Raw genomic sequence first — 26,806 nt, 5'->3', positions numbered from 1 at the left:
GGCGATAAAGGCGCTTTACAATTCCCCCAAAGCTGCGGTGTTAGTTAATGATTTCCTGTCTACGGAGATTACTCTCAGTAGGGGGACTAGACAAGGGTGTCCTCTGTCACCCATGCTTTATGTGCTATGTCTAGAACCCCTTCTTCAAAAAATAAGGGGTAATCCGGCCATTAAAGGTGTGCCTGTCAGAATTTCCAATTAAATATCGTAAAATTAGCTATATGTGCAGATGACATTTTGGTGCATATCACTGACCCAGTGAATTCTTTAAAAGCTTTATTAGATGAATTCTACACATATTATTGCACTGCGATGGAAGGAAGCGCTAGGGGGCGCTCCCCATTGTGGGACAAGATGTGTGTGCCCTTGCGGTGAGACGAGTCCCATCTGGGCTGAAGGAGAACTCTGGAGTCCCTGACCCTCCACCGTACCTGCACGCCTTGAGGAGGCCACCAACGCAATGGTGGTCTCTGAGTGGTCCTCCGACCACTCCAAGCCCTTTCGGACCTGCCGCTGGGTAACGGCATGAAGTGGCAGGCCGGACAGAGCGCAAGGACAGGCGGAGACATCTGGCACTGGAGAGACAAAGACTCTGACAAGACGAAGACTTGGAACTCTCTGACAAGACGAAGACTTGGAACTGAAGTCAGACAAGACGAGGACGTGGAACTGAAGTCAGACGAGACGAAGACTTGGAACTGAAGTCAGATGAGACTAGGAATTGGAGCTGGAACTCAGGAGACGAAGACTCTGGGCCTGCACTGAAGTGCGCCCTCCACAGCCAGCTAATGCCAGTCGCAGACCACACTACGGACAGGTTAGAAAAAGAGTTCATTCGTGAGGACAGAAGCAAGGGTTGAAGCAGGCGCAAGGATTCCGAAGGCCTGAAGCAGATTCATGTTCAGATTCAGATTCAGATTAGAAACGAAGGTCCCAGAGTCTTGCGCTGCCAATCAGAAAAAGACATCTGGGAGGAGGTCAGGAACATCAGGAACACAGTCATGGTCAGAAGGAACTTGGAGAAGCTTGTAGGCCCAGACGGATGGAGCTGTCCCATCGAACACCCTACACCCCCCAGCCGGGATGGTCGCGGACCATTAGGCCACTGCGCGCCCTACACAACCCAGCCGGGCTGGTCGCGGACCACGCAGGGACGGGACACGCAGAGCTAGAAACATCGGAAGACGTAGAACAAAGAAGACATCTTGAGATGGTGGACGAAAAAGACATCAGGACTGGAACAGAACATCAGGACAGGAATGGAACATCAGGACTTCACAGAGACCAGAAACAAGAACGACGAGGGATCCCAAGAGGACAAGGAATGCCAGGCACGAGCAGGAGACATGGAGTCCTAGAAGGACTAACCCCTTGCCAAGGCAAAGACTGAATTAGCACAGAGCCCTTTTATAGGGCTGAAGAAGGAAGACGCCCAGGGAGGAGCCCAAGGTGGGGCCCGGGGCGGATTAGCCGCGGGCCCTTTAAATCCAGAGAGAAGACGCAGGCCTGCCCCTAGGGAGAGCTGGGCAGCCTTGGACAGCGGCGTCCTGCTGCTGAGCAGTGCAGGCCCCAACGTGGGAGGCGGCTCCCCTGCCGCCCGAGGAGGCTCAAGGACGGCTCCCTGCCGCGGAAGACACCGGGGGCTGCAACCTCTGGGGCGCGAGGAGTCGGCGATGTCAGCAGCCCCACGCCATGCAAGGAGCTCCAGGGGCAGCAGCTGCCGCACGGCATAGCCTGCTGTGCCGAGGAGCAACGTGGGTGGTCTCCGGATCGTGAGGGAGTGGCAACTGCTGCCTCCATGCCGCGAGAAGGCCCCAGCAGCTGCTGCCTCCGGGCCGCGAAGTAAGAGGCGGCTCATGTCTGGGGGCTGGCCCACACAGCTAGGGATTTTTGCCTGACACAGTGGCCAGTCTGGCCAGCAAGGGCCACAGGCGGGTTGATGCAATACGTGTACCCATTGGGCCAGGGCCTCCCAGCACCCCCACAGTCACAGGGTGTGGATGTGACCATGGGGGAGGAATGGGGAACTGGTACCCTCAGATTTTTCTCTGGCCCTATTGGGCTCATTTCCCAAGCTATCTCCCCATATGGTGGGGTTTAGTGCCCACCTAGCATGGCGGTACAGTATCTGAGACATTAGCACTTGACATGATGAACTGGTAGACGCAGAGGCCTTAAGTGGAGTCGTCTCAGGGGCGAGTTGGTTGGGGAGCATGTGAGTATTCCACAGGCAGAAGGGCAGATTGGGGTCTAACTCGGGGATTTCAGAGGACACATGAGATGTAAGTTCTCCCTCTGACGACAGTCCTACACAGTCTGTCCGTGTTTCGCACTGGCCGCAGCAGACCTGCGGCCTAGCTCCCTCACCTCTTTCAAAGTAATCCATCATCTGGTCCCTCGTCTCTGGTGGCTGTGGGCCACCAGCTCCATCCTCGGGCCGCCCCTGGTGCCTCCGGCTCTGCTGCAGCTCCTGATGCTCCGCGTCGGGCCTCTCCGCATGGCCCGCACAGCTAGCCTTTCAATAGGGCCCACAGCCCTGGATGATGATGTCGGCAGAGCTCCGTTATATAACCCTAGGCTCCGCTTTCTCAAATTGCCTTTGCAACAGGTCCCCTCGCTAGTCAAGTACTCGATGCCATCCTGATTGCCTTCGTTCCTGTTTCCTTGTTCCTGTGTTCCTGTTCCTTCGTCTCTCCTTCGGATTGCTGACCTGGCTTGACCTCTGCATTGCCTGACTACTCCGTTGCCTCTCTCCAGCCCCGGACCTATGCATCGCCTGACTACTCCGTTGCCTCTCTCCAGCCCCGGACCTCTGCATCGTCTGACTACTCCTTTGCCTCTCTCCAGCCCGGGAACTCTGCATCGCCTGACTACTCCATTGCCTTTCTCCAGCCCCAGACATCTGCATTGCTTGACTACACCGTTGCTTCTCTCCAGCCCTGGACTTCTGCTTCGTCTGACCATCCTTTGACTCTCTCCTCGTCTAGACCGCAGCCTTGCTTGCCACTGCTTCCAGATTGCCGCCAGCCCTGATCCCAGCTTTCTTAAAGATGCCTCTTCAGCTTTTGTCTTGGACATGGTTCATTCAGGCTTTGGTCTGCTCTTGCTCATGCGCCCTCTGTCAAATTGTGTTCCTGTTGGCACCCGGGTCTCCAGGACTCAGCCTCGTCCAGTACAGACTGATACCTACACTAGTTGCTGTTATGACTTGTAGAAGTGTGGGCCCTGGGCCAAGGTGAGAGATGGTACCGCCCACAGGGAGGAGCCCTGTGAGCCTCACCATTGGGAGGTGCGGTCTCAGTGAACGTCAGACACAGCTGTGGAATAGTCTTTATTATAAAAATAGAAAAGGCACAGCCTGCGGAGCGAGGGGTGCAGGAGGAGGAGATAAGGTCCGAGCAGGGATACACCCAGAGGAAATACCTCAGATGTGAATATCCGGCAATGGTCCGCAGAGCGGGGTACAGCGAAATAGTCTCTCTGAAGTGATGATGCGGTAATGGCCTGCAGCGCAGGGTACACCGAGGGATTCTCCGCGTAGAGCTGATGTGGTAGTGGTCTGGGTACGGGTACATCGGAGAGGTTTCTGTAGCGATGACGTGGCAATGGCCTGCAGCGCAGGGTACACCGAGGTGGCTCCTCACTAGTGCTGATTCGATAGTGGCCCGAGGTACAGAGTACACCGGAGAGGATCTCACAGTAAGCTGGTACAGTAGTAGTCCGTGAAGTCAGGGTACTCACAGAGAGATAGTTCCAGGAAGGATCCCGGGGAACGGGAACAGGTCGCAGACAAAGGCAGAAGGCCCTCCGAGGAGCGGATAACCAGAGACTAGGAAGGGCCCCCGAGGAGCGGTACCCAGAGTGTCTCACACCGAAGAGCAGGAACTGGAACAGGAAGTCCGTATGTGAGAAGCGGATTCAGCAACGAGGGAACTCCTTGCTAACTTGTTGATAGGCAGGTGCCAGTCAGCTTAAGTACAGCAGAGTGTAGACGCCATCCGAAGGGGATGCCCCCAAGGTTCCCACCATGACGTGCTTAATACTGGCCTGTGCGCACGCGCCTAAGTGATCCCATAAGCAAGATGGCGGTCGGCAGCGCCCACGCTGTCCTGGGAACGCCAGGGAGGTCAACCATAGCTGGCGGACGCCGCCATTTTCACAAAAGATGTCAGGGCTGCATAAAAAGAGGTGAGCATTAGTGGTTGCAGCTGTCTGCAACTGACGGGTGTAACAGTTGCTGCTTCTGGGCTGACCTCGATCCACCCATCAATGACCACTGATGAAGGCCACCTGTCCAGCTGGTCCTAGCACCCAAAGGCTCAACCCACGGGGAACGAGGGCTGGTATTGGTGAAGCGCCAGTCGGCCTCCGTCCATCAGCCCTCTCTGCCTGCTGACATAGGGGACCCGTAGGATCCCTCCTACGGCTAGCGTCAACCCCACCTCGGCCCAAGGATCCACCTCCAGTGCAACAGTCCTGGATGCCTTGGAGGCATGCAGGGCATCTCCAGCCCATACTAATTTATCTCAGCTGTGGGAGATTGTACCTAAGTCATTAAGGAAGGAAAAAAAAAAAAGATCATACATTGACATATGCCAGGTACTGGTGGGCAGGAGGAGGAGAACCAACAAGAAGGGGAAGAAGAAGGATGAGATGAAGGGCAGTGAAAGAAAGAGTCCCAGGAACATAATTTGCGGGATGCAGGCATTCCTGAAAATGATTAGCATATTTAGTCAGGACTATACCTCGCTATGCAGCCCAATGTGGAGTGAATGACCAGGTTCCCTCAGAATTTCACTTGTTGCCATATGCTTCCTCGATCCTGTGAGCAGGGCACCTGCGCAACAAGGGCAGACATCGAGTCTGCATCATGGCTGTTGCTGGCATATCCGAGCAGCTTTCAAACACTTGGTTTCCATTTGAAAGGCGCCTTCTATTGTTACAGGTGTATGACAATGGGATGTTTGATTTCATGCACGGGCTTAGGAACATTCAGTGCCTTCCTATGTTCTGATCGGAGGGGCATCGGACCTCGTGTCGCCGGTTCACTATCCCGATGACATCGTACTTATGATAGAAGGGAGTGCACCTAAAGGCGCCCAGTTGTATAAACTGTTTCGTGAGAGGGCCTACGGGTCAGCGCCTCCTTGCCAGAGGACAAGTCTGGCTCCACAATAGCAGTCCTTGTCTCCTAGGGATTGAGTTTGGTCCCGTGGGGGTGGAGCCCAGACTCCTGGGCAATGAGTTGATGCGACTGACCAATCTGGCCTGGGGCATGTGGGCCCCCTTGAGAGTACCCTGGCATTCATCGTGAGAGTTCTTCCCAGTGGCTAGAATCTCCTGCCCCACATAACCCACTCCACGGTTGATCGGGTTAGCGACCACCACTGTCGGCAGATGGGCCAGGCCACCAGGAGAGAACTAGCTTGTGATCAGGTTCCTCAGAGAATTTGGGTGGGCTTCGGCACAGCTTCACAGAACAGTCACCAGCAGTGGTCTTCACCTCTGTGCTACCACTGACGTATTGGGAGATGTGGCAGTGGTGATTGTTTCAGGGAGCCTACCATGCTGTGTGTTGGTTCGGCCACCAGACAGTATTCCCTGTGCTGTTTTTTCTTATTGTTTCCATGCACACCAGAGCAGGGCACGCAGATGTCAAAGGGCAGTTGTAGTGTGATGGCACAGCAGTAGTACAATCAGTCATCAGATGGCGTCACTTGCTCAGGGGCATTACGGCGCAGGGAGGATATGTTGTTCTGGGAGCATGCGGTGAGCTGGCAAATCCCCCCTCTTGCTGCGGGAGGGCCCCCATGTCAGGGAGCTGGTGCCACGTGCAGATCTGATTGCATAGTGCACACTGGGCAGCGGGACTGTCTGGGAGCATGGTTCATTCATACCTAGCTGCTATAGTGTCCTTCTCAGGGCTGGAAGCGGGCTGCTCCAGACAATTATTTCACTGCCGGGGGAGTGGTGATGCTGGATGAGGCTAGGGAACCCCTGGCCTCGGCACGATACGCAGATTTCGATGATCCATGAGCAGATGCTGCACTTTGGCATATACTGCTTATGGATAGTTTCAAGTTCACACTTTCCGAGTCCCCTTTGTGCTTGCATTCTTTGGCTTGCAGCGCCATCGTGCAGCGCATCATAGATGCAGGCTTGCGGCGGGGAGGGGGGGGGGAAATCGGTGCCTGAGGGCACGCTATACATAGGATCAAGTCAGACAAGGACTGATCAAGGGGCACATTATCAGGTCATCGGTTGGAGTCTGGTGGTGTGTCTTTGTGGCCGCGACTCCGTACTCAGCCTCACAACTCCGGGTTCGACCTCACTCACAAAAGAGGATGGCTGGTTCCTGATTCACCGGGCTTATTTGGTCAGAGATCAACCCCCACCGCCACTCCTGTATCAAAGTTAACAATGCAGACCGTGGATTAGGAGATGTAATAGGTTCAACCAATGGATCAGTAGGTTGACCTCCAAGTGGGGGGGTCACCAGGTAAAGCACAATATGGGTGGATGCTCAGTGGCAAGGTTTGTTTAGGCTGGACAGAGTCCATCTTTTGAACACTTAGGATGAATTCGGCAAAGTCGAGGTTCCGGAGGGATGGTTGTTTGGAATTGACGGTGGCCACAGCTACTTGTTTGTGGGGGGGCATGAGGCAAGGGCTTGTGGCAGGTTACCCGGCCAGTAGGGCATTTCGGACATGGTGCAGGCGGGCATCACAGTTCAGGTCAGCAGTTGACTTGCGCCATGGGTGGTGCAGGAAGGGGCGTTCCTATGCTGGAGGTTGGGTGCCCCCTTGCTTGGGGACAAGGTGGAGGCCCGGTGCAGTGTTGCCTTGCTTGGTTATTGCGGCAGGCAGCGAAGGTAGTGGTTGCCTAGCTTGGCTATTGTGGCGGGCAGTGGTGGTGACGGTGCAGCGTTATCTTTGGGCAACTGCCATACCAACTCGGGTACCAGTTTGTAGAGGGTTATAGATATGTACTGTTAATAAAGCTGCAGCCCATTTTATCCAATATCTGTGGTTATTCCGTTGTTTTAATGTATGCATGCAAGTATGGCAGTGGGTCAATCAGAAGTGATTGGGAGTGGGAGAGACATGGTCAGGACGACATTACAGTTGCGGCTGCCAGAGTTATAAGATCACTTACTTGTAATGTAAATCTCCGGGAATTACAGTATAAATTCTCGATGCACTATTATATTTCGCAACAGGGGAGGAAGGGGAACATGGTATATTTGACTCATTTGTATTGTTTGTTGATCACGCTGGCCACTGATCAGAGTCCATCAGTGACCTGGCATCATGTTGTGTATTGCTGTTTGAAAAATACATTAAAAAGATTTAACCATAAAATCCCCCCACTTACATGGTAGAAACGTCATTTTTGCGCGTAGGTGCACGTCCACTTAAAATTGCGCACACATGTGCACGCAGTCAGGATGTTTTATAATATGCGTGCATATATACACGTTTGTTATAGAATGGCCTCGTCCCTGGGCGTGGGCCGACGAATGTATGCACATGTGCTCCTGCGCGCCAGTTTAAAGGTTACCGTTTATATGGGTGTGCGATATGGGTCAAGTAAATATTGCAACCTTGAATGCGAATGGGATCCATTCCCCGATTAAACGCAAAGAACTACTAGATTACTTCAAACATACTAAGTCCAACATAGTATACTTACAAGAAACTCATTTAACAGACAAGGAGCAGGCTAAACTTAAAAAAGATTGGGTTAACTTGGGCACTGCTTCTTCTCTTCTTACTCCGGGCGGCAAAGAGGTATGGAAACTTTGGTTGAAAAATATCTACAAGATGAAAATGAGAGATACATTATTGTGCTCATAAAATGGTACTATACAACATATATGCCACGAACATCTACTCAGCACAATTTTTTCAAACTCTCACTATCCAGCTATTGAAGTGGCCTGATTATTCAATGATGGTAGGAGGAGACTTTAATGTGCTTTCAGATAACAGTACTGACTGTAAGCTCCCTATGTCTCTAAAAAAAATAAAAAGAAAGGGAGGCGGGGTATATTTTATGTTATGTCGGGAATTGGGCCTGACAGACATATGGAGAGTGGGGAACTGGACTTTACTTTTTATTCTGATCTCTCAATTGATATTCCATAATAGATTACATATTAATCTCTGAGACCTGTTCCCTAAAGTTGGATCTGCCAAGATTGGTCCTATATCTGTCTCTGATCATGTACACCAGTCAGTAAAGAGATGGATCTGATTGATTCGAAGTCCTTGGGTTTCAGTTGGTAAATAAATCCAGGCCTTATATATGATGAAAGGTTTAGTATTATATACATGAAAAATGTGATGAATATATCAAGTTTAACAATCTATCACCAGACACATCTGCAATGTTATGAGAAGCAGGCAAGGCAGTGATGAGGGAGCATATTATTGCCGTTATCGCTAAGCAAAACAAATAAAGAAATGAGGAAATAATGAGATTGACTAAGCTATTACAGGAGGCCCAAGGGGCTCACCAATGAACCCTCTCTGAAAAAAAGAAAATAAATTTAGCTCAGGCAGGATCAACGCTAAATTATCTGCTACAACAAAAGGCAAAAAAATCATTATGATATTATAAATACAAACTATATAAATATGGCAATAAAGCAAGCACTCCTAGCCAACTTAGGGCTGGATTTACGGCATAGTGAATCCCATGCTAACGGGGGGCAGGGGGACGAAATGGGGGGGCGGTCCTGTGATAGCCGGCAGCGATCGCACCTCTGCGGTGCGATCGCTGCCGGCGTCTCGCCGAATAACTATACCATAAAAGGTGTAGTTATTCGGCGCGAAATAAGCAGCGATACGGCAGCTTACCGTTTTGCCGTCTGTGCTGTCTTTGCAGCGTCTGCCCCGACTCCTCCTCTTCCGGGGCAGACTCCACCCCTTTTTAACTATCGCACGCGAAAAGGGACTTTTCGCGTGCGAAACATCCCTTTTCATGTGCGATAGCTTTAGTGAATAATTCCCTTAATTTTAAAAAAAGAGGCCCATTCTTACATAGCTGGGTTCAAAGACAGGCAGGGACAAATTAATTGTGATGCTGTGGCTATTACTCATATCTTTACAGAATATTTTCACGAGCTCTACAGTATGAAAAATGAAACAGGGATGAAAACGCACAAGTTTTTAAGATGTTGTTTGGCTCTAAATCTCCCAAGAACAGTTGGAAAAGCTAAACAAGCCTATAAAAGAATATGAAGGGTTTGATGCTATACAAAAGCTAGACAAAGCATTGGAGCTGGATGTCTTGTGCTTTGAATTCTATATTACAATTTAAGCTCCATAACCCACTGACAAGAGTATATAATGATATCTTGACTACAGACTGCTTTTGTACAGAAATGAATAAATCTCTTTTTGTGGTATTGCCAAAAAATAAAAATAGAGTTTTGCAGAAAGCCGACTCATACAAACCTATCTCATTGAAAAATATAGATATCAAATTATTTGCTGTAATATTAACTGCTAGACTTAGTACTGTAATGCCAAGGTTAATCGCTCTAGATCAAATGGAATTTGTACAAAAATGCCATGGGGTGCAAAATGTTAGGAATTTGTTGTTCGGTGGACCCCTGACCGAGACGAGGTTGATGCTACCCTCAGGGGAAGGCCCCTGCAGGTCCTCATCATCAGAAGGCAGCTGTGAAAAGCTGACCCAACAGGAGCTTCACCTTTACCAGACCTCATTCCCTGCAGGTTGAGCACGGGTCACTCGGGAATAGCCCTCCTTGAGGAGGGGCGAAGAAGCAGAAACGAATATACCAGAGGTTGGGGCAGGCTTGACCATGGTCGCTCGGCTTGACCATTCCCCAGCGTTCCACGGTGTTGGCTAGCATTTCGAGGCAGTGCTGCTGTTGCTGAATCTTTTGGGCCAGGCCTGGAATGGCCTGTAGACCGAGAAGTTGTTCTGACTTGTGGATTGCTTTTTATTTGGGAATGGTTCTTAGACGAATATGCTTATTGTTCACTGGGGATGTTGATGGAAATGTTACAACTGTGGTCTACCCTGTTGCTTATGCACTTGAATAATACCAGCGTAACACAAATAATTAAAGAGAATATTTTATTAAAAGCTACTAGGCTGGCATGGAGATGGTTCAGGCAGTGGTGAGAAATGGGATGGACATCCTCTATGTTTCTTCTTCCAATGGGAAATCAAGAGTTTCTGCCAGGTGTGGAGTTGAGTCATTTTCAAATTTGGAGACACTAAGGGCTCACATGTATAGCACTACTCACTGATGCAAACAATGCCTGTATAAAAGCCTTTTCACAGCTACCGGAAGAATATGGCCTTCCCACCTCTTATTTTTATGCCTATTTACAAATAAGTCATTATTGGTCAACCTTACAATGATCACCAGAGTCTATTAAGAAGGAATCGAAATTGCTTGAGGAAATATATGAAGTGGGAAAAGGCCGGAATTCTATATTGCAGTGGTATAAATTGCGAGGAGGAAAGATAGATACAGTGATATTAGAAGATATTTACTCATATTGGGAACATAAGAACATAAGACTTGTCATACTGGGTCACTCCAGAGGTTCATGAAGTCCAGTATCCTGTTTCCAACAGAAGCCAATCCAAGAATCAACCCTGAATGCTTCCTTTGCATTGGAGGACATTCAAAGACTATTCAAATTGAGAACATAGATAACATAGATGTCCACATGAAAAAAATTACCTTTAAAATCTGGAACCACTACTATATAGACAATGTCAGGCAATTTTGAATGAGCTTAGACAACTCACCAAATTCTGTGAAATATAAAATAGAGCAAGGGGATTTTTTTTTAATAAATTTCTATTATGTACTAAAGTATCAGTGTTTTGGGGGGAGGTTCTGCCGAGAATTCAAAATTGTAAAGGGATACTTTTACCCCGAATAGGTAATGTACTACTTCTGGGAGACTTGTCAACTATACAGAATCTAATCAAGATGCAAATAAATTCATAAATTTGACTCTGCAGAAAGCATGTAAATGCATATTGTTAACATGGCTAGGGGAAGAACACCTCACTGTGAGCATGTGGGAAAAGAAAATAACAGATCTTATGCAGGTTGAAAGGATGGATAAAAAATTTGCCAAATGTCAAATGCATGACAATTATATAGAAGTGTGGGAAAAATTCTTTAGATCCCTAGATGATAATATACAGAAGATGCTCACTAATCTGGGGGTACTTGGTGAATTGGCAAATACTCTTCCTTTCCACTGGACGGATGGTGTCTATTTAATTGAGTTTTAACCCTCTGGATTGGGGAGGGAGGGAAGGAATATAGTGTGGTCTGCATACATGGGTGATGTAAGGAAGAGCGACTGTGAGTAGATGGCTGCTATTGGCTGAACAGGGTTTATGAGTGCAAATGGAAAAGCTGTAACAAGCTCATGGCAGTGATGCAGACAACTGTCAGCAGGCCTGTACACTTGCTAGATGTCACTTGCTGAATATGATTTTTGTTTTGATGGAGTTTCTGACAGTTGTTTTGTTCATTCGTTTTTGTAGGTGCTGTTATGGAATAAAAATGATTATTAAAAAAAAAAAAAAAGAAATGTATAGAGAAGGGCAGCAAAAATGATAAAGGGGATGGAAAAGCTCCCTTATGGAAAAAGGAAAAACAGATTAGGGCTCTTTAGCTTGGGAAAGAAATGACTGAGAGGAGATGTGATTGAGATTTATAAAATAATGAGTGGAGTGGAACGGGTAAATAGGGAAAGATTATTTACCCTTTCAAACAAGACTAGAACTAGGGGATACTCCATGAAACTAGCAACTGGCAGATTTTAAACAAATTGTAGGAAGTATTTTTTCACTCGGCGCACAATGAAACTACGGAATTTGTAACCAGAGAACGTAATTAAGGCAGCTAATATAGAGGGCTTCAAAAAAGGGCTGGACAAATTCCTGAAGAAAATGTCCATAAACCATTATTTGCCAGGTAGTCTTGAAAAAGCCAGCGCCTATCTCTGGGAATGTGATACAAGAAATAGATCAACTATTGGGGATATGTCAGGTACTTGTGACCCAGACTTGTCAGAAGCAGAATGCTGGGCTTGATGTACCCTAGTTTGATCCAACATGACTTTTCTCGTGTTTTTAAACCCTTCGTACTGATATACAGTCAGTCACAGAGTTCATATCTCTCCCACTTACACAAACTCCCACTTGCACAGACTGAGCCCACACCAATCACAACCACACACTTACACCACCCATTTATTTCAGTACATGCATCAACTGACCCAGAGGCACACACTCCTCGCTCACACTCACACAGCAGCAGCAGACACATACCACACATACATATATACACACACCCACTACCAAACATGCAGTTCCATTGCATCTCTACGCACAACATGTACACATTGGCAAGCTGCCCTGGAGGTGGCTGGCTATGGGTCCAGAAAGGGGGCTACTGTGTGGTGGCATGTTCGAGGGGGAAAAGGAAAAATTGAATAAGGAGGAGAAGTGGAGGGTAGGAAATATTTGGAAAGAGGAGCAGAAAGGTGAAGAAAGAAATGGCATGTTAGGAGAGATTGAGGAGAAGGGGGAGCCAGATGCTTATAGGGACATGGGCTACTCACCCACTCATTCATACCCTGCTCAATCACTCACGCTCCTTCCATTCAGTCACATACCTGCCCCCTCACACAAACCCTCAGTCGTACCCGGATCTCATATCTCACCCACTCCCACGCTCACAGACAGAGGCCATACTAGACAGACACACATCAGTCACTCAAATACACACTCACTCCATCCACTCGCTTCCATACACGTACAAATAGAGCCAATGCACCAAGATTTACAGATGCACATACTCTGCAGTCACACTCACTCATAGACAGCAGTAGACAGACACAGTACCTAATTAGATAGTCACATATACCTCCACATATGCAGTGACAGATTTAGGGAGTTTGGTGCCCCTAAGTGCTGTTGGAGCTGTCACCCCCTATACCTCCATGGAGGTTGAAGGTATAAGGCACAATCCTCTAGTTTTCTATGGCAGCCAAGGGGTAGATCCTGCGGCATAAATTAAAAACTTCTGAAGCAAATTGGCAAACATTTCTATCTTTTATATTACATTATAAAAATTAAGTAGCTTTATGCTATAACTATTTGTATAATTTGTTTTATTTGTATTGGGTGAAGAAACATCATTTCAAGTTTTAATACAGGGGGGAGACCTCAGGGATGAGGAGAGGAAGAAAGGGGGAGGAGTGTGAGAAGGAAGGAGAACTAGAGATGAGGAGGATGGTGTTGCGCGGGCCGGCCGCACAGCCGTGCAGCCGTCCCTACTTACCGGTGCCTCTGGCTCCCCCGCAGCGATTCCCCAGTGTCTCGCCCGGGGCTCCTCCTCTGCTCAGGGCTCCGGCGAGGTCGGACGCAGGCGAGAGCGGGTCCTCAGACGCTTGCCCTGCCTCTTAAAGGTACCTGGGACCAGGAAGTGCCCCAGTCCCGAGAAATGACGTCAGGCTCAGCACCTTTTTAACCCTGGGCCCCGGCAGTGTACTTTGCCTTGCAACAGGTCTCCTCTGTGACTAGCTGCCGCTGTGCTGTCTTCTGTTTCCTGTCTGTGCCCTGACCTTGTATTGCCCCCGGACTCTGCCTGTCTGCCTGCCTTTCTCCGACCTTGTATTGCCCCCGGACTCTGCCTGCCTGCCTGTCTCCGACCTTGTATTGCCCCCGGACTCTGCCTTCCTGATGCCTGTCTCCGACCTTGGATTGCCCCCGGACTCTGCCTGCCTGATGCCTGTCTCCGACCTTGTATTGCCCCCGGACTCTGCCTGCCTGATGCCTGTCTCCGACCTTGGATTGCCCCCGGACTCTGCCTGCCTGCTGCCTGTCTCCGACCTTGGATTGAACCTGGACTCTGCTTACCTGCCGCCTGTCTCTGACCTTGGATCATACTTGGACTCTACCTATCCGCTGCTCGCCCTTGACCTCGGTTGTGTTTGGACACCATCCATTCAGGTGAGGGTCTTTCCGGTTCCTGCAAACTCAGTTCTGCCCACCGACAGCGAGGACCTGTGGGTCATTCTTGCAGGTAGTGCTAACCTCGCTTCAGCCTAGGGTCCACTCCCCGGCTGGCAACAGCCAACAGATGGGAAATGGGGAAGATTATAAATCTTGGAAGGGGACAAGGAGAAAGAAAGGGAGGTTCTTGAACTGAGGAAGGGGAGGAGGGAGTAGGTTCCAGGATCTGGGGAGAAGGGAGGTTCTAGGACAGTGATGTCGAACTCCAGTCCTCGAGTGCCACAAACAGGCCAGGTTTTCAGGATATCCACAATGAATATGCATGAGATATATTTGCATACAGTGAAGGCAGTGCATGCTAATCTTTCTCATGCATATTCATTGTAGATATCCTGAAAACCTGGCCCTTTTCTGGCACTCGAGGACTGGAGTTCGCCATCACTGTTCTAGGATTTGGGAGAGAGAATCCAAAATCAAGGGAGGGAGGATTTGAATTGCAGCATGTGGGAGGAGAGGAAAGAGTTGTCCGTACCATGCTCTGGCCCTTCTTAACCTTGCATCCGCTCTCTAACATCCAACCAATAGCACATACACATACACACTTGGCACCATCTCTTCTCTCTCAGACATACAAACACTGCCCCCTACCCTTGTTCCCCCTGTCTCTCATACACACAAACCCCACCACAAGCCAATCTCCCTCTCATCTTCCAGCCTCTCTTCCCACCCTCCAATGATCTCTACTCAGCCTCTCCTAATCTCCCTCTTTGCTTTGTCTGTTGCAGGCTTTCCTGTTGCCTGCATGCTGCCTGGACGGGAGGGACTGGATCAAGAAGGAGAGGGTTGTTCTCAGCTGAGTGAGATTCAGCACAGCTGAAATGCAACAAATCTTCAGCCAGCCTGCTGCCTGCCCCCCCCCCCCCCCCCCCCGATTTCTGCTACCCTATGCACAGGCCTAGTGTGCCTATTGACAAATCCAGGCCTGCACATATGCAACCCCACTTCATCCCTACCCACAACACATATACACTGAGAATTGGGCACAATTTGGTGCAGACGGATTGTGACAGCAGTGCAGGAGAGGCATTCCACTTGCTGCCTGCTGACAAGAGTTACCCAATTGCTAATTTCAACCAGAGGAGCCTTGATGACTGTTGGGTTGCACTAGAACTCAATTCATCTACTCTGCCCTCGTGCAATAATTTACCATACAACATGAACAGCCTCTCACACACAAATAACACCTCCATCACACATTAGCCACAACCACTACACTCACTATCACCCTTACATATGTAAACATGTACCCACACAAACCTGTACCTTCACTATGCCTTTTCATCCCATCATTTTTGACAGGCTCTTCCACCAGTCTTAAATAGTAATATAAATACCCTTTATGTGTATTTTAAACCAACACTGCTCTGAACTACATAATACATTATCAACTTCATTGCAATATGCATGAGCCTCATTATCTGGATGTTACCAACTTATGAAACTGGGCAGAAAAATTGCAATCAACGTGCCCCACATTAATGTCAGCTTGAACTGGGACAGGAAGCTAAAAATGCCTGAATTTCAGTGCCTCGTTTAAATGTGCAAAGAAACAGTAGCGTGGCTCAATTTCATAGGAAGAAATAGGAAAATATAGCACTCTGAAGTCATTACTGTAACAGTCTACAAATGCTCATCAGGACTGCAATCATGTTATATATGCAGACTTGGCTAGAATTAGAAATCTAATTAAAGAAAGCCTATGCAAATAGGAAAAGAATGTCTTTATTTGATAATTGTGCCTCGAGCCATGGAAACTTTAGGAATCACTAAATGGACACATTTATAAGGGCACCAAATGATAAGTCAGAACTTATAAAAATGTCCTCAAGGCAGTCTTGATTTAGAAATTAGCTACATCATGAAAAATTGACACTTTAATAGGATGCTGACTAAATACGAGTTACCTGCACATACCCAACAATTTTACCTGCTGCAGAGTGGACCTAAGAGGTAATAGAACTCATGATAGCCAGGATTTTACTTCCAGGGAAAGCAGCTTGTCATTTTCACTCACCAGAATCTCAGCCAACTCTCAGGCTCTAGAGGTTGAAGGAAAATAGATTCCTCCAGCTATGGGAAAGCAGTGCATTTATTTATTTATTTATTTGTAGCTTTTTTATTCCGACGTTCGTTTGCACATCACATCGGTTTACACGGAACAGATAGATAAACGTTATAACAGAGTAGGAATAAGAAATTACATCTCAGCATTAAAGGAGAAAAATTACAGATTAGGGGAGGAGAAGGAGAAGGTCAAGGATGCACAGAGTGTGATTAAACAATTACATTGAATTTTTATATACATTGTGTCAAAAACAGGGGTGAAACAGGAGAGAAACTTTGTACAGGGGTTTTATTAGATAAACTGGGTCTGATGGCTTGATGGTGTGTGAGGGAAGTTATGAGAAGGCCTGTTTGAATAGCCAGGTTTTTAATTTTTTTTTTTAAGTTTTGTGTGCTGGGTTCTAGTCTTAGTTCAGGGGGCATTGAGTTCCAGATAGAGGGGCCGGCAAGTGATAGTGCTCGTTCCCTGGTGGAGTTGAAATGGATTAGTTTAGGTGAGGGTATGTGTATGGCTCCATTGTTGGCAGATCTGGTGGGTCTTTTGGGGGTTTGGAGGTGGAGGAGAGTCGTTCAGCCAGTGTATGTCTTTGTTGTGTATGGTCTTATGTATTATTGTGAGGCTCTTAAAGAGAATTCTAGAGTGGATAGGGAGCCAGTGGAGATCTTTCATAATAGGTGTGATATGATCTCTTCTTCGTGTGTTGGTGAGGACTCTGGCGGTGGCATTTTGTAATATTTGGAGGGGTTTGAGGGTTGTTGCAGGGAGACCTAGTAGTATGGTGTTGCAGTAGTCTATTTTAGAGAAGATTATTGCCTGGAGGACGGTTCGGAAGTCATTTAGATGTAGGAGGGGCCTTAATTGTTTTAGTATATGTAGTTTGAAATAGCAGTCTTTCATAGTTGTGTTTATGAATTTTTTTAGATTGAGTCCGCTGTCTATGATAACACCTAGGTCTCTTACATCCTGAGAGATCAGGTGTTTGGGATGATAAGAGTTAATATCGGTGAGGGAGTTTTCTTTTAGGTTGTGAAATATTATTAGGAGTTCAGTTTTGGAAGTATTTAGGGCCAAATTCAATTGGATCAGTAGTTGGTTGATGGTGGTGAAGTGAGATTCCCAGAGTTGGAGAGATTTAGGAATGGATTCAGTAATAGGGATTAGAATTTGGATGTCGTCGGCGTAGATGAAATGCGTGAGTCCTAGGTTGGATAGGAGTTTGCATATGGGCAGCATGTAGATGTTGAAAAGTGTAGATGATAGTGAGGAGCCTTGAAGTACACCTCAGGTTAGTTTGATGGGAACAGATTCACTATCTCCTATTATGACCTTGAAATGTCTGTCTGCTAGATAGGATTTGAACCAGTGTAGGGCCGTGACTGTTATGCCAATTTCGGTAAGTCTGTCTATAAGGATTTTGTGGCTGATGGTGTCATAGGCTGCTGAGATGTCTAGCATAGCTAAAATGTAGGATTGGCCATTGTTTATTCCTTTTAGGAGTGTGTCACTTAGGGAGATTAGTAGAGTTTCAGTGCTAAAGAATTTGCGAAAACCGAATTGTGATGGGTAGAGAATGTTATATTTCTCTAAGTGTTCAGTGAGTTGGAGGTTTACTACTTTCTCAAGGAGTTTTGCTAAGAAGGGGAAAATGGATATTGGTCTGAAATTAGCTGGTTCAGCTGGGTTCAAATTGGGTTTCTTTAAGATTGGTTTGACTATAGCTTGTTTTATTACGCCTGGGACATCTCCGTGTGTTAGGGATGTGTTGATGATTTCAGATAGTGGTTTGGCTAGTAGGTTAGGTATGGTTTTTAGGGATTTTATGGGGATGGCATCGGCTGGGTGTGTCGCAGGATTTATTTTTTTCATGATTGATTCAATTTCAGCAGAGGAGGTTGTCTCGAATGTGTGTAGGATAATGTTTGGGTTTTTTGGTAAAACGATATTGTTCATGTTGGATGGGGGAAATTCCCTGTTACGTTTGTGATTTTGTCGTTGAAAAAATGGGCAAGTTTGTTGCATTTAGTTTTGGAGTCCATGTCAGATATTGGGGGGGGGGGTGGGGGAACAGATTTGGTTAAGTCAGCTACGTAGGAAAAGAGGATTTTGGCATTGAATTGGAAATAGTGATTTTTTTGGGCGTAAAAATCGCGTTTAGTTTTAAGAATAGTGGTTCTATAATTGTGTAGCGAGGTTTTGTATGTGGATAGAAAGCTAGGGAAGGGGTTGTTTCTCCATTTTTTTCGGTATTTCTTAAGGCTTTTTAGTTTTTTCAATTCGGGGGAGTACCAAGTGTTTTTGTTATTTATTTATTTATTTATTTTTAGTTTTTATAAACCGACGTTCCTGTATAAAATACATATCACACCGGTGTACAGTTATTATGGGATAGGTTTAGTGTTTTTGTTATTAGAGGGCAGTATTTGTTTGCTATGTTGTTCGTGATGTCGTTCCATGTTGAGAGGGCTGATTCTGCGCTTTTGAAATCTAGTTCCTTAAGGGCGTTTGGAAGGGATTCAGTTAGATCATCTTTGTTGCAGGTTTTTCTGAATTGGATTGTCGAGTTGTGATTAGGTGGAGTGTGGACTGATATGTTTATGGAGAGATTAGCTTGTACCATTGAGTGATCAGACCATGGGACGGGTGTACAGGAGGGTGCTTGGAAGTTTTGTAAATATGCGTTTGTGAAAATTAAGTCGAGGGAGTGACCAGCTTTGTGTGTGGGGTGGTTTATGAGTTGTTTAAAGCCCATGGCATTAAGGGAGGTCAGGAGGGCTTCACAGTTGGAGGTTAAGGGGGTGGAGTCTACATGTAGATTGAAGTCACCCAAGATTATGGCTGGGGTGTCAATGTCTATGTTTTGGGCAATGAATTTGATTACGGGGGAGGCATTGCTTTCAAGGAGACTGGGGGGGAGGGGGGTGTATACTAGACAGACTTGAAGTTGGGTGGATTTGAAGAAACCAATTTCAAATCTTGGGGCAATGTGCATGGTCTGAGGTGTAAGTTTGAATTCTTTCGTGGCTGCTAGTAGAAGACCATCTCCTCTTCTGTTGTTCCTTGGAAGGGAGATGATATTGTAGAGGAGTGTTGGTAGTTGGTTTATGAGGACTATATCAGTTTGTTTGAACCATGTTTCTGTGATGGCACAAATGACAGGTTTGTGGTCTAGTAGGATGTCATTGAGGATGGGGTTTTTTTAAACTAGTGATTTGGCGTTGAATAGGATTAGAAAGAAGGCTTAGAGGCCGAGTTGCTGGGTCAGGGGGGATATCATGATTGGGATTAAAGCTCTGGTGTGGTAATTAGGATCTCTGTTGAGAAATTGTCTTTGGTTGTGGGTAAGTCTTTTGATCTTAGGTATGTGGTGTGCTTCCATGTTAGTTGGGGGATTATGGTCATTTAGTATGGGGTGTATCATAGGGCAGGTCATGGAGTCTGAGGGGTTTGTGGTTGGTGTACCAGAGGTGTGAGGAATTGGTAGTACAGCTAGCTTCGACTGGGGTTTGTGGGGGATGTCAGGGGGTTGTTGGTTGTAGGGTCGGGGTTCAGGGAGTGAATGGGAAATCTGAGGGGACGGGGAGATGATGGTGTTGCTTCTAGAATTTGGTCTTGAGGTTGAAAGAGGGTGAGGAGTCAGGAGAGGCGTTAGAGTTCAGATTTCGGAGCGGCCTTGGAGGGAACGGGGAAAGCCATCGGGGCTCCCCTTGGGCTCGGCGTGCTGACTCCGGATTTTATAGCATGCGCGCAGTAGGGTGCACATATTATAAAATTGGGTGTACATTTATGCGCACCAGATAGCGCGCACAAATGTCCTCCCCCCCCCCCCCCCGCGCGTAAAATTTAAAATCGGCCCCAATTTGCATATCTTCTTTAAGACATTGCCGACTTTAATGTACGCAGATTTTAAAACATGCTCACAAGAAGGACATTCCCAGTTTTACCTATTAGTTCACCTGTTTTCCCATTCCATCTTGAAGTCAACCAGACCCTTCTGGTTCTTCAACCTGTACTCCCCCCAGTTTACCCAGACCCCTCACCCAGTCATTTTAGGTCTAAAAAGAGATTTGTGCAGACTTACACCTCATCAAGAGCAGAAGTAAATTTGCACAACTAACTGGTCACTACACACTGCAGCCATCAGATTTAAAATACGGATTTACATGCATAAATGTTGGACATGCCCCAACTCTGTGTTACGTATGGGCGTTTTCGTGTGCCCATGGGCCTCAGCCCGACCCCAGACGGATCCAGGACCGAACCAAGGGTTGACAGCGTGTTCCAGCATGGCTGACGGTCTTACCCTCCGCCAGGCCAGCAAGCTCCCAAGGCCAACAACATCATGATGTTGGAAAGTGAATGGTCCTCCGACCATTCCGAGCCCTTTCGGACCTGCCGCTTGGATCGGCATGGAGCAGCAGGCCTGGCCTGAGGTCGAGGGCAGACGGGCCTTGACACGAAGACATGACACCAAGGTCGATGCTACGGCATCGCAGACGAAGACATGACACCAGGGCTGATGCAACGGCATCAGAGACGAGGAACGTGACGAAGTCCAGACGAGAAGCAGGGAAGGAAGACATTGGCACTGTCTCTCAGGGCACTCTACACAGCCCACCTTCACAGACGGACCCAATGGGCTGGTCACGGACCACCCTGTCCCACTGCGCACCCTACACAGCCCGAGGAGGCTGGTCACGGACCACGCTGAGAACGGGACAAGCGCAGGGAAGAATCCTTTGAAGTGGGACTCCGACGATGAAGCCAGATGTCGCTCGAAGCACCACAAAGGCTGGCAGGACATGACGGCTCAGGAGCACAGGACACCAGTCCACCTGCAGGCCTCTCCAACCCGGGAAAGACGTCGTCCAAGGGAGCAGGACCGACAGGACCAGAAGGCTCAGGAGCGCTGACGACACAGGAGCAAACCACCAAGGGAACAGGAACATCAGGAAACAGAAGATCAAGACGATACTCCAGGACACCTGAACGAGGACCTCAGGCACGAAGACATGGCATGACATAGAAACATAGAAACATAGAAATGACGGCAGAAGAAGACCGAATGGCCCATCCAGTCTGCCCAGCAAGCCTCACACATTTTTTCTCTCATTCTTATCTGTTACTCTTAGCTCCTTGTTCTATTCCCCTTCCACCCCCACCATTAATGTAGAGAGCAGTGATGGAGCTGCATGCAAGTGAAATATCTAGCTTGATTAGTTAGGGGTAGTAGGGGCAGTAACCGCCGCGATAAGCAAGCTACACCCATGCTTATTTGTTTTACCTAGACTATGTTGTACAGCTCTTGTTGGTTTTTTTTTTTTTTTTTTTTTTTTCTTCTCCCCTGCTGTAGAAGCAGAGAGCCATGCTGGATATGCATTGAAAGTGAAGTATCAGGCACATTTGGTTGGGGTAGTAACCGCCGTAACAAGCCAGCTACTCCTCGCTTTGTGATTGCGAATCCTTTTTTTTTCTTCACCCCTGTCGTTGAAGCTATGCAGGATATGCGTGAAGCATCAGTTTTTTGTTTTTTGTTTTTTTTTTTTCCCCCTGCCCTTGAAGCAGAGAGCTATGCTGGAAATGCGTGATGTATCAGTCTTTCTCCCATGCCGATGCAGGAGAGAACCATGCTGGATATGCATGGAAAGTGAAGTATCAGGCACATTTGGTTTGGGGTAGTAACTGCCGTAACAAGCCAGCTACTCCCCGCATTTTGAGTGCGAACCCTTTTTCTTCTCCTTTGCCGTTGTAGCAGAGAGCTCTGCTGGATGTGTGAAGTATCAGTTATTCTTCTCCCCTGTCATTGAAGCAGAGAGCTATGCTGTATATGCATTGAAAGTGAAGTATCAGGCATATTTGGTTTGGGGTAGTAACCGCCGTAACAAGCCAGCTACTCCCCTCTTTATGAGTGCAAATCCTTTTTTCCATTACCTCTTGCTGTTGAAGCTTAGAGTGATGTAGGAGTCACAGTAAGCATGTGTATGTTTATTTAGTAAGGGTATTGTGTCAATAGCCATCATTCTGGCGAGTCACCCACTCTTCATTGGTGGCCTCTTGACTTTATGGATCCGCAGTGTTTATCCCACGCCCCTTTGAAGTCTTTCACAGTTCTGGTCTTCACCACTTCCTCCGGAAGGGCATTCCAGGCATCCACCACCCTCTCCGTGAAGAAATACTTCCTGACATTGGTTCTGAATCTTCCTCCCTGGAGCCTCAAATCGTGACCCCTGGTTCTGCTGATTATTTTCCTACGGAAGAGGTTTGTCGTTGTTTTTGGATCATTAAAACCTTTCAAGTATCTGAAAGTCTGTATCATATCACCTCTGCTCCTCCTCTCCTCCAGGGTGTACATATTTAGATTCTTCAATCTCTCCTCGTACGTCATCCTATGAAGATCCTCCACAGACGAGACAAGATCCTCCACAGACGAGACAAGGAACTCCATGGAGAAGATAAAAGACCTGACGGAGCTCTGGTAGGCAGGAGCTTCCAGAGTGAAGTAACTCCGATGCAAAGCCAGGCTGACTGGAAGTTGAAGTCCTTTTATAGGGCTGCAGACAGGCGACTCCCTGGGAAGAGTTTGGAAGGCCCACACCTAGCTGGCCCTATAACTACGGAGGAATGCTGCGGGCCGGCCCCTAGAGAGAAGGACGTGGCTCAAACCAGGAAGTCCATGCAACACAACAGCCTCAGGGGGGCCCCAAGAACATAGAAGCCTCCCAGGCCCTGGAGCAAATCCTGGATAGTTCGTAGGTGAGACCCCGGCTTCGGAGCGGCCTCCAGGAAGAGGTAAGGAGCCTCCCGTAGCACCACTACAGGAGGGTTCATAACACTCTGCCTTTTTTACTCATGCATGTGTATATACACGAGTAATTTGTGGCTTTTAAAATATATGTTGCTCACACTCAGTTCATATACATGCATATATGATCCATTTAATGCGAACGTTTTTAAAATTCACCCCATAGTGCACACTAATATGAAATGTGAAAAAAAAAACAAAATTGCAGCAAATTTTCTTTTGTGATATTTATTTATTTATTTAAATCTTTTCTATACCGTCGTTAAGAAGGGTCCATCACAACTGTTTACAATAGGGCACATAAAATAAGGATGCTGAAATATATTAATTTACACAGGTGCCATAATGGTTCTGTACATAGTTTTATTAAACAATATAATTGGTTTGTGATACAATACTGTCCAGAATTTTCTATCAGTTCTGAAAACAATGCTAACTTTATAAGTGTTACTTTATCTTATAGTGATGGATGAGAAGATAAAGTAAAATAAAAATAAAAATACAGCTACACACATATTTATTGTGTTGGTGTGTGTTGATGTTCATTTGTTTGTATCTCGCACTTCGCCGGCTTCACTATTCCCCCTTCTCTATTTGATAAGCTTGCTTAAATAGCCAGGTTTTAAAGCTTTTTCTAAAGGTTTTGCTGTCTCTTTGTAACCTTAACTCCAATGGCATGGTGTTCCACAGTATGGGTCCTGCCAAGGATAGTGCTCTCTCTCTTACTTGTGTTAGTCTTGCTGTTTTTATTGATGGAATAGTAAGGAGTGCTTTGTTAGCTGATCTCAGGTTTCTATTTGGTGAAATGAAATGGACAATATCGTCGACATTGCTTATTTCATTAAAATCAAAAGTATATCCATAGTTTTATCTTATTCTATTATCTTTTCTCTGGTCATTTTCGTGACAAGTTTAAGCAAGCCAATGTCAGATCAATTCTTCGAAAGTTCATTTGACTGCATTGTCCAGCTCTATCATATTTTTCTTCTACATTTCTTTCCCAAACACCTTGAAAAAGTGTTTTTTTCTCTCAAATGTGCACTTTTCTTACTTCTCATGAAACCCTTTATAATTTGATTTCTGGCAATTGTAGCCTATGCCATTTTTGCACGTACACAGCTCACTTGCATCAGTTTACCTTTGATTAATTTACAGAATACTTGTATAATTTTTATGTTGGTCCAATAAAAGCTGTATAACTTGGAAAGAAATCCAATTTTTTCACCTTTCTCAAAATGATTCTCAAATGTTTTCTCCTTCCCACCTCCAACATCTGGCTCCCTCACAATATTTCTTCTTATTTCCTTGTTATTTCTGTTTTGCGTTTCAACCACCACATAAAGCTAAGCTTAGATAAAATCAAACATATTTCCTTCCCTCTGATTGTTATTGCTGATTTACAGATCTCCACTTTCCCTGCAGCCCATAACCTTGGTGATACATTCTGTTACTCTACTGCAGCATGAAGGTTGATATCAGCTAGTATAACAGTGTTTAAATAGTGCATGACCAAGAAATTGAGAAAAACTCTCAGACATTGACAACAGAAAGTGTTATGTTCACCAGCTCCAGTAGACAAAGTCCTGGTTCGGTATTCTTCCAGGCCTAGGAGGGATTTTTCTTCTGATTTGCCAAGTGATATATAATATCTATCAAATGCCTTCATAATTAGAAAAGTTCCTGGCATCATTAGTGCTTTATTTGAAAAGGTTATTTGCCATATGAACTGTTGACTTTGCTTCCAACATCCTTAGTTTTTAAATATATATATATGAATTCTGCCCTCCATAATACTTGCATATTAATTCCACAACTTTTTTTTTCCAAGCTGGAGAAATTTGACAAAGCATGGCATTACGCTGAAGCCGCATTATCATTCATCGAGTGTGGAAATGCAATGGAGCATGGTCCTGTGGAGTCTAAATCTCCTTACACAATGTATTCAGAAACAATTGAACTCATAAGGTAAGAGTATATACATAACCAAAGTAATCTGGACTGTACTTTCAAAACTAACACTGAGTGTAGCATTTTAAAAAAATGACTAGTTTCCAATCATGGATTCTTTAATCCTTTTTACAATTATTTCATTCACTGGATTGGCAAAAAGATGGTAGTCTTACATTTTTCATCCATTCCTCTGCGTTGTCTAGATTATTCATTTCAATGAATTTTGAGCCCATTTAGTTCCTCAGCTCCTTTGATTGGACTCCAGTTCTCGTAAATCCTCCTTGGGGTAGCCTTGCGTTACAAAGACACTTCTGTAACAGCTCTCAGACCCCTAACATGCCAAATCTCTTATTTGTTCATAGGCTTTTATCTCATTTTGATGAAGGATAATTTTCCAATAACGTTTTGTACAATCACATATTGGCTAGTAATTGATTTGCTTTGGGTATTTCATTTCACATTGAATTTCAGCCATCACTTTGTTAACTCACTGGAAACATCAGAAATAGGATTTGCAAATATAATTCATCTAAAATGGTGCTGCAATCTTCATTTTGCAATCAGAATTCAGCGCAACATATATAATAAAAGTGATGATTTATTAGCTATGCTGGAGGTACATATAGCAATCTCTCAGTTAACACTGGAAAAATACATGAGGGAGATGAAAATTGCATTGAATAAGCAAGTATAGCTTTAATGACTAGCACATGTAAAACAGAGAAAGCAACAGATAATTGAATAATGAATAATCAGTAGTGCATCATGAAGGTAACATTTAAACAGCTGCGCGGATGTACGTTTATGTGTGTATGATGGCTCGCATGAATGGACACGGCCATTTCATAACATACACGCGTATATGCACGTATGATATAAAATCGGCTGTACGCGTGTACATGTGAACACAATTTTGAATGGATGCACACTTGTGCACGCAAATGCGGCTCTACTGCATAAGTGGGGGAATTCTATTAGATACACGTGCCAATGTAATTAACAGTTTCCCCAGTCCATTCCCAGTTCACCCAGGTAATGGCTTCTGTCTTCCTAGCCCTCCTAATTAACTTTCTTCCTTTTTACCCTGTTAGCCCCGATCTTTCAAGTCCCGCTGACTAGCCCTGATTTTTTAATTTTAAAACTTACATGCCATCCTTAACAGAAATAAAGTTACATGGTAGGGAACCCTGACGCAAGCTTGTTCACGTAAATACGTGCACATGTCAAGTGACCTTCCCAGAATGCCCATGTCCCACCCATACTCTGCCCAGATCATGCCTACACCCTGCCCCCTTTTTAACGTTTTGATTTGTACATGTACCAGGAGATACGCGCGTACTCAGGTGCTTCTTAAAATCCACGCGGCACGTGCCTGTCTGAGACACACACTTATCTCCCAGCTTTGGTGCACGTAGGGCATTTAAAATTCACCTTTAATTTGGTCCATAGTATATGTTTTGTGTAGATTGTTGAATTGAAATTTTCTTAAATTGAGACTGGTCAATAATCATAGCCTATGTCTTACTTACATTAGTAGGTCATGTCATGGAGTCCAATTTTTATTTCTTCATTTTTATGCAGTAACCAAGGTTCTTCACATAATTATAAGTTTCATTCTGGAGACACCTAAATTAATGCTAAGTACCACAGATTCTGCCCAAGGGGACTGATATCTTCCTACGTGTCCTCCACTCATGTGTCCTACAGTTCTCATTCTCATGGACAGAAAATCTATAAGAACGGAGAGCTTATAGTATATATGGAAAGAATGGGGTGCTGATATTAGGATATTCATGTCTGTCTTTGCTTCTATCAAATAGAGCCTGTGGTAAAGGAGTTCAGATCATGCCAATGAAGCAGTTCCAAAATTTTATATAACAGACAAAAAGAAACTTATTTTG

General features: G+C 46.0%; 1 protein-coding gene across 1 annotated transcript in view; it reads left to right on the top strand.

Annotated features, from left to right (window-relative positions):
* The window catches only part of AFF3 (AF4/FMR2 family member 3), an 862,899-nt gene that overhangs the window by 771,380 nt on the left and 64,713 nt on the right, over positions 1 to 26,806 (top strand). The window contains exon 22 of the mRNA XM_029603314.1: positions 24,784 to 24,920. Within this exon, the coding sequence (XP_029459174.1) occupies positions 24,784 to 24,920 (137 nt within the window). The remainder of the gene's footprint in view (positions 1 to 24,783; positions 24,921 to 26,806) is intronic.

This window comes from Rhinatrema bivittatum, chromosome 5, assembly GCF_901001135.1.
Source record: "Rhinatrema bivittatum chromosome 5, aRhiBiv1.1, whole genome shotgun sequence".
NCBI classification, from domain to species: domain Eukaryota; kingdom Metazoa; phylum Chordata; class Amphibia; order Gymnophiona; family Rhinatrematidae; genus Rhinatrema; species Rhinatrema bivittatum.
The sequence above is the reverse complement of the archived record's forward strand: the minus strand, read 5'-3'. Positions and strand labels throughout refer to the sequence as shown.